The sequence below is a fragment of the Ranitomeya imitator genome, chromosome 2 (genome assembly GCF_032444005.1).
Source record: "Ranitomeya imitator isolate aRanImi1 chromosome 2, aRanImi1.pri, whole genome shotgun sequence".
Lineage (NCBI taxonomy): Eukaryota > Metazoa > Chordata > Amphibia > Anura > Dendrobatidae > Ranitomeya > Ranitomeya imitator.
The window spans coordinates 569712938-569720091 of NC_091283.1; the positions used below are offsets into that span (position 1 = coordinate 569712938).

Sequence of the window (7154 nt, forward strand, 5' to 3'; positions counted from 1 at the left end):
AGAACCGAGGAGTCGCACGGAAGAGCCCCGGGCTAGAATCCAGGCAGAACCGAGGAGTCACCCGGAGGAGCCCCGGGCTAGAATCCAGGCAGAACCGAGGAGTCACCCGGAAGAGCCCCGGGCTAGAATCCAGGCAGAACCGAGGAGTCACCCGGAAGAGCCCCGGGCTAGAATCCAGGCAGAACAGAGGCGTCACACGGAGGAGCCCCGGGCTAGAATCCAGGCAGAACAGAGGCGTCACACGGAGGAGCCCAGGGCTAGAATCCAGGCAGAACAGAGGCGTCACACGGAGGAGCCCCGGGCTAGAATCCAGGCAGAACAGAGGCGTCACACGGAGGAGCCCAGGGCTAGAATCCAGGCAGAACAGAGGCGTCACACGGAGGAGCCCAGGGCTAGAATCCAGGCAGAACAGAGGCGTCACACGGAGGAGCCCAGGGCTAGAATCCAGGCAGAACCGAGGCGTCACCCGGAGGAGCCCCGGGCTAGAATCCAGGCAGAACAGAGGCGTCACACGGAGGAGCCCAGGGCTAGAATCCAGGCAGAACAGAGGCGTCACACGGAGGAGCCCAGGGCTAGAATCCAGGCAGAACAGAGGCGTCACACGGAGGAGCCCAGGGCTAGAATCCAGGCAGAACCGAGGCGTCACACGGAGGAGCCCCGGGCTAGAATCCAGGCAGAACCGAGGCGTCACACGGAGGAGCCCCGGGCTAGAATCCAGGCAGAACCGAGGAGTCACACGGAGGAGCCCCGGGCTAGAATCCAGGCAGAACAGAGGCGTCACAAGGAGGAGCCCAGGGCTAGAATCCAGGCAGAACAGAGGCGTCACACGGAGGAGCCCAGGGCTAGAATCCAGGCAGAACAGAGGCGTCACACGGAGGAGCCCAGGGCTAGAATCCAGGCAGAACCGAGGCGTCACACGGAGGAGCCCCGGGCTAGAATCCAGGCAGTCATTGCACAGAGTTCCAGCGGTAAGGAGCACAGGGTGAGAAGTCGCTGATCCCCGAGTGTAAAGGTTTTATAGAAAGAGGCATTACTACTGTTAACCCTATAATCTCCTCTGCACCGCCGTCCGCCCCAGCTGTCAGTACACACCAGCACGGAGCAGCCTCCGGAGAAGCAGGTGACACTTCAGGCTGCAGACAGGACTCACCTGTACTCCGCCATGTCTTCCTGTGTGATCGGGCTGTGTCTGGCATTATGACCCGGCAGAACAGCCGCCAGCAGCCCCACATACACGAGACACACCAGCCCGACCATCACATCATAAGCCACTGCTGTTGCCTGCTCCAACCATTCTGACATCGGCTCCGCCCACTTCCTGGTTCGGTCAGGTACACGCTGCCCCGCGATTGGTCCTTGTAGCTTCACCTACATAAGGATGACAGGTCACCCGCAGCCATCTTTCTTTCTGGTGTGTCGTCATGCGCAGACTTCGAGTCACGTGGTACGTTGGTAGACGACACGATAGCCTGGATAATTGTTGGCTGAAGGCGTTTAGCTGTAGCACCACGTGATCAGTCAGGCTGTGCGCCATAGGCTGGTTTCTGTAGTAATACACATGGCGTAATGAGGTTGTGTGAGGAGACCTGCAGGAAACACGTGCTCCCCTGAGCTGATCAGGGACATTTCCTCACTTACTAGTTTTATTTTCTCTATCTTTCTGGGTTATAGAAATGTGATGATGATAATAATAATGGGGTAATAGAACTGTGATAACCCCACAACTAAAAAATGGTAACGCCAGGGCGACGTTTCATCTGGCTATATATGTTCCCTTTAAGACCACTGGTTGCACAAATTCTGCATTGACCACTTCCAAGGCCAATAGGGAAACTAAAAACACAAGTGACCAAATTTGTTCAGTGAAAATATAAAATTAAGCATTATTAACAATGTCAAAAAAGACTGAACTGATGATTTCTAGTTACCATGCATCCCCAAAAATGGTACCTTAAAGGGAAGCGGTCATGTAAGAACACTATTAACCTGCAGATATGGGGTTAATGTGCCAGCACGGAGAGCCCCGCTGTCAGGCCGGCTTCACACACAGCGTATGAAAATACGGTCCGTATATTACGGCCGTAATACGCTGAAAAGTCCCGAAAATAGTGGTCCGTAGCTCCTCCATAGGCAGGGTGTGTCAGCGTTTTTTGCGCATGGCATCCTCCGTATGTAATCCGTATGGCATCCGTACTGCGTGTTTTTATCGCAGGCTTGCAAAACCGACATACGGCTATACAAGGGATCCATGTGTAAAAAAAAAAAAAAACATATATACTGTCTATATATATATATATATGTCAGTAGACACATATATGTATATATATTAATATTTCATCCAGCGCGATCTAGCAGAAAGCCGGTAATTCAATTGCCGGCTTTTTCTTTCTCCTTCCTAAACCCGACATGATATGAGACATGGTTACATACAGTAAACCATCTCATATCCCCCTTTTTTTTTTGCATATTCCACACTACTAATGTTAGTAGTGTGTATGTGCAAAATTTGGCCGTTCTAGCTAGTAAATTAAGGGGTTAAATGGCGGAAAAAATTGGCGTGGGCTCCCGCACAATTTTCTCCGCCAGAGTAGTAAAGCCAGTGACTGAGGGCAGATATTAATAGCCTGGAGAGGGTCCATGGTTATTGGCCCCCCCTGGCTAAAAACATCTGCCCCCAGCCACCCCAGAAAAGGCACATCTGGAAGATGCGCCTATTCTGGCACTTGGCCACTCTCTTCCCACTCCCGTGTAGCAGTGGGATATGGGGTAATGAAGGGTTAATGCCACCTTGCTATTGTAAGGTGACATTAAGCCAAATTAATAATGGAGAGGCGTCAATTATGACACCTATCCATTATTTATCCAATACTAGTAAAGGGTTAAAAAAACCACACACACATTATTAAAAATTAATTTATTGAAAAAATCACAAAGGTTGTTGTATTAATTTATTCTACTCTCAATCCACTCACTGAAGACCCTCGATCTGTAAATTAAAAAAAAATAATAAACCAACAATATACATACCTTCCGAGGATCTGTCACATCCAACGATGTAAATCCATCTGAAGGGGTTAAAATATTTTGCAGACATGAGCTCCGCTAATGCAGCTGCTCATGTCTGCAAAACCCTGGCGAATGAAGCTAACTATAGGTCGACGACCTATATTTAGCTTCATTTGCGGTGAGGCGCCCTCTGCTGGCTGTTCCTAGATCGTGGGAACTTTCCTAGAAAGCTCCCTTGCTCGAGTTCATATGAGGACAACCAGCAGAGGGCGCCCTATTATGAACTCGAGCAAGGGAGCTTTCTAGGAAAGTTCCCACGATCTAGGAACAGCCAGCAGAGGGCGCCTCACCGCAAATGAAGCTAAATTTAGGTCATTGACCTACTTTACCTTCATTCGCCAGCGTTTTGCAGACATGAGCAGTCTGCATTAGCGGAGCTCGTGTCTGCAAAATATTTTAACCCCTTCAGATGGATTTACATCGTTGGACCTTACAGATCCTCGGAAGGTATGTATATTGTTGTTTTATTATTATTTTTTTAATTTACAGATCGAGGGTCTTCAGTGTGTGGATTGAGAGTAGAATAAATTAATACAACAACCTTTGTGATTTTTTCAATAAATTAATTTTTAATAATGTGTGTTTTTATTTTTAACCCTTTACTAGTATTGGATTAATAATGGATAGGTGTCATAATTGACGCCTCTCCATTATTAATTAGGCTTAATGTCACCTTACAATAGCAAGGTGGCATTAACCCTTCATTACCCCATATCCCACCGCTATACAGGAATGGGAAGAGAGTGGCCAAGTGCCAGAATAGGCGCATCTTCCAGATGTGCCTTTTCTGGGGTGGCTGGGGGCAGATATTTTTAGTCAGGGGGGGAGGGGGGGGGCAATAACCGTGGACCCTCTCCAGGCTATTAATATCTGCCCTCAGTCACTGGCTTTACTACTCTGGCGGAGAAAATTGCACGGGAGCCCACGCCAATTTTTTCCGCCATTTAACCCCTTATTTTAAAAATTTATTTTTAAAATTTGCATATACACACTACTAACATTAGTAGTGTGGAATATGCAAAAAAAAAAAAGGTGATATGAGATGGTTTACTGTATGTAAACTAGGTCTCATATCATGTCGGGTTTAGGAAGGAGAAAGCAAAAGCGGGTAATTGAATTACCGGCTTTTCTCTCTAACAGCGCTGCGTATTCCTCGCAAGTCACACTGCTGGTCCGTGTGTAATCCGTATTTTTGGGGCTTCCATAGACTTTCATTGACGTTTTATTTGCGCAATACGGTGACAAACGCAGCATGCTGCGATTTTCTACGGCCGTAGAAAGCCGTATAATACTGATCAGTTTAATACGGCAGATAGGAGCAGGGGCATAGAGAATAATTGTGCCGTATTTTTTGCGAGTTTTACCGACGTAGTTTCTGCGCTCTTACGTCCGTAAAACTCGCACCTGTGACTCCGGCCATAGTGGTAACATTTCTTTGATATTACTTGCGTGTTTTTGTGAAAAAAAAAAACGGAAATTTCGCAATTTTCCAACTTTGAATTTTTATACCCTTAAATCACAGAGATATGTCACACGAAATACTTAATAAGTAACATTTCCCACATGTCTACTTTACATCAGCACAATTTTGGAACCCAAATTTTTTTTTTGTTAGGGAGTTATAAGGGTTAAAAGTTGACCAGCAATTTCTCATTTTTACAGCACCATTTTTTTTTAGGGACCACATCTAATTTGAAGTCATTTTGAGGGGTCTATATAATAGAAAATACCCAAGTGTGACACCATTCTAAAAAATGCACCCCTCAAGGTGCTCAAAACCACATTCAAGAAGTTTATTAAACCTTCAGGTGTTTCACAGGAATTTTTGGAATGTTTAAAAAAAAAGGGGGTCTAAGGGGTAACTTTTCTCCTTATGGAGAGTGACATACCAGATCTGGCTTATCAAGGTAAGGAGGCTTATTCGTCGTGCAATGCTCCTCTGGGAAATATAATATGCAAATTGCCTCTTCAGATAAAAAGAGGACATAAACTCTACAGCGCCACCCGTTGGAAGTAGCGATCCTACAAGTCACAATCAACCCTTTAACGAGTCGTGTAGTATGACTAAGGCCGGGATCACACATGCGAGAAACACGTCCGTGTCTCGCATGTGAAATCCAAGCTCTGGCGCCGGCACTTGGGAGCGGAGCGTGCAGCTCCATGTGTTCCTATGAGGCTGCACGCTCCGCTCCACAGTGACGGCGCCAGAGCTTGGATTTCACATGCGAGACACGGACGTGTTTCTCGCATGTGTGATTCCAGCCTTAGGATAAAAGACAAATCAGCATCTCAATTCGCAGATACGGTATTTCGGGCTGTTTGGCCCTCGTCACTGTGAACCATGAGAACTAATTTGGCTAGTACTTCCAACAGGTGACGCTATAGAGTTTAAGTCCATAAAAAAATTAACATTTAACTTTTTTTCACAAAAAAATTATTTTAGCTCCAATTTGTTTTATTTTACCAAGGGTAACAGGAGAAACTGGACCCCAAAGAGTTGTTGTACAATTTGTCCTGAGTACGCTGATACCCCATATGTGGGGGTACACCACTGTTTAGGCGCATGGCAGAGCTCGGAAGGGAAGGAGCGCCGTTTGACTTTTCAATGCAAAATTGGAATTGAGATAGGACGCCATGTTGCGTTTGGAGAGCCACTGATGTGCCTAAACATTGAAGCCCCCCACAAGTGACACCATTTTGGAAAGTAGACCCCCTAAGGAACTTATCTAGATGTGTGGGAAGTACTTTGACCCACCAAATTCTTCACATAAGTTTATAATGTAGAGCTGTAAAAATAAAAAAATCATTTTTTCACAAAAATGATCTTTTCGCCAATTTTTTTATTTTCCCAAGGGTAACAGAAGAAATTGGACCCCAAAAGTTGTAAAATTTGTCCTGAGTACGCTGATACCCCATATGTGGGGGTAAACCACTGTTTGGGCGCATGGCAGAGCTTGGAAGGGAAGGAGCGCCATTTGACTTTTCAATGCAAAATTGACTGAAATTGAGATAGGATGCCATGTCACGTTTGGAGAGCCACTGATGTGCCTAAACATTGAAACACCCCCCCCCCACAAGTGACACCATTTTGAAAAGAAGACCCCCTAAGGAACTTATCTAGATGTGTTGTGAAAACTTTGAACCTCCAAGTGTTTCACTACAGTTTATAACGCAGAGCCGCGAAAATAAAAATTATTTTTTTTTCCACAAAAATTATTTTTTAGCCCCCAGTTTTGTATTTCCCCAAGGATAACAGGAGAAATTGGACACCAAAAGTTGTTGTCCAATTTGTCCTTAATATGCTGATACCCAATATGTTGGGGTAAACCCCTGTTTGGGCACACGGCAGAGCTCAGAAGGGAAGGAGTGCTGTGATGGATTGGTCTGCAGGCGTCACATTACGTTTGCAGAGCCCCTGATGTACCTAAACAGTAGAAACCCCCCACAAGTGACCCCATATTGGAAACTAGACCCCCCCCAAGGAACTTATCTAGATGTGTTGTGAGAACTTTGAACCCTCAAGTGTTTCACTACAGTTTATAACACTGAGCCGTGAAAATAAAAAATCTTTTTTTTTTTTCCACAAAAATCATTTTTTAGCCCCCGGTTTTGTATTTTCCCAAGGTTACAGGAGAAATTGGACCCCAAAAGTTGTTGTCCAATTTGTCCTGAGTACGCTGATACCCAATATGTTGGGGTAAACCCCTGTTTGGGCACACGGGAGAGCTCGGAAGGGAAGGAGCACTGTTTTACTTTTTCAACACAGAATTGGCTGGAATTGAGATCGGAAGCCATGTCGCGTTTGGAGAGCCCCTGATGTGCCTAAACAGTGGAAACCCAATTATAACTGAAACCCTAACCCAAACACACCCCTAATCCCAACCATAACCCTAATCTCAACCCTAATCCCAACCGTAAATGTAATCCAAACCCTAAGTTTAGCCCCAACCCTAACTTCAAACCTAACTCCAACCCTAACTTTAGCCCCAACTCTAACCCTAACTTTAGCCCCAACCCTAACCGGAAAACTATTTTTTGCAATAAAAAGCGTCTTTTAGTGTATGATGGCTGCCAATCATAAAAATCCG

The 7154-nt window shown here is 45.8% G+C and overlaps 1 protein-coding gene across 1 annotated transcript in view; it reads right to left on the bottom strand.

Annotated features, from left to right (window-relative positions):
* EDEM2 (ER degradation enhancing alpha-mannosidase like protein 2) overlaps positions 1-1410 on the bottom strand; it is a 46090-nt gene extending 44680 nt beyond the window's left edge. The window contains exon 1 of the mRNA XM_069752137.1: positions 1151-1410. Within this exon, the coding sequence (XP_069608238.1) occupies positions 1151-1302 (152 nt within the window). The 5' untranslated portion in view covers positions 1303-1410. The remainder of the gene's footprint in view (positions 1-1150) is intronic.
* Positions 1411-7154: the final 5744 nt, after the last annotated feature.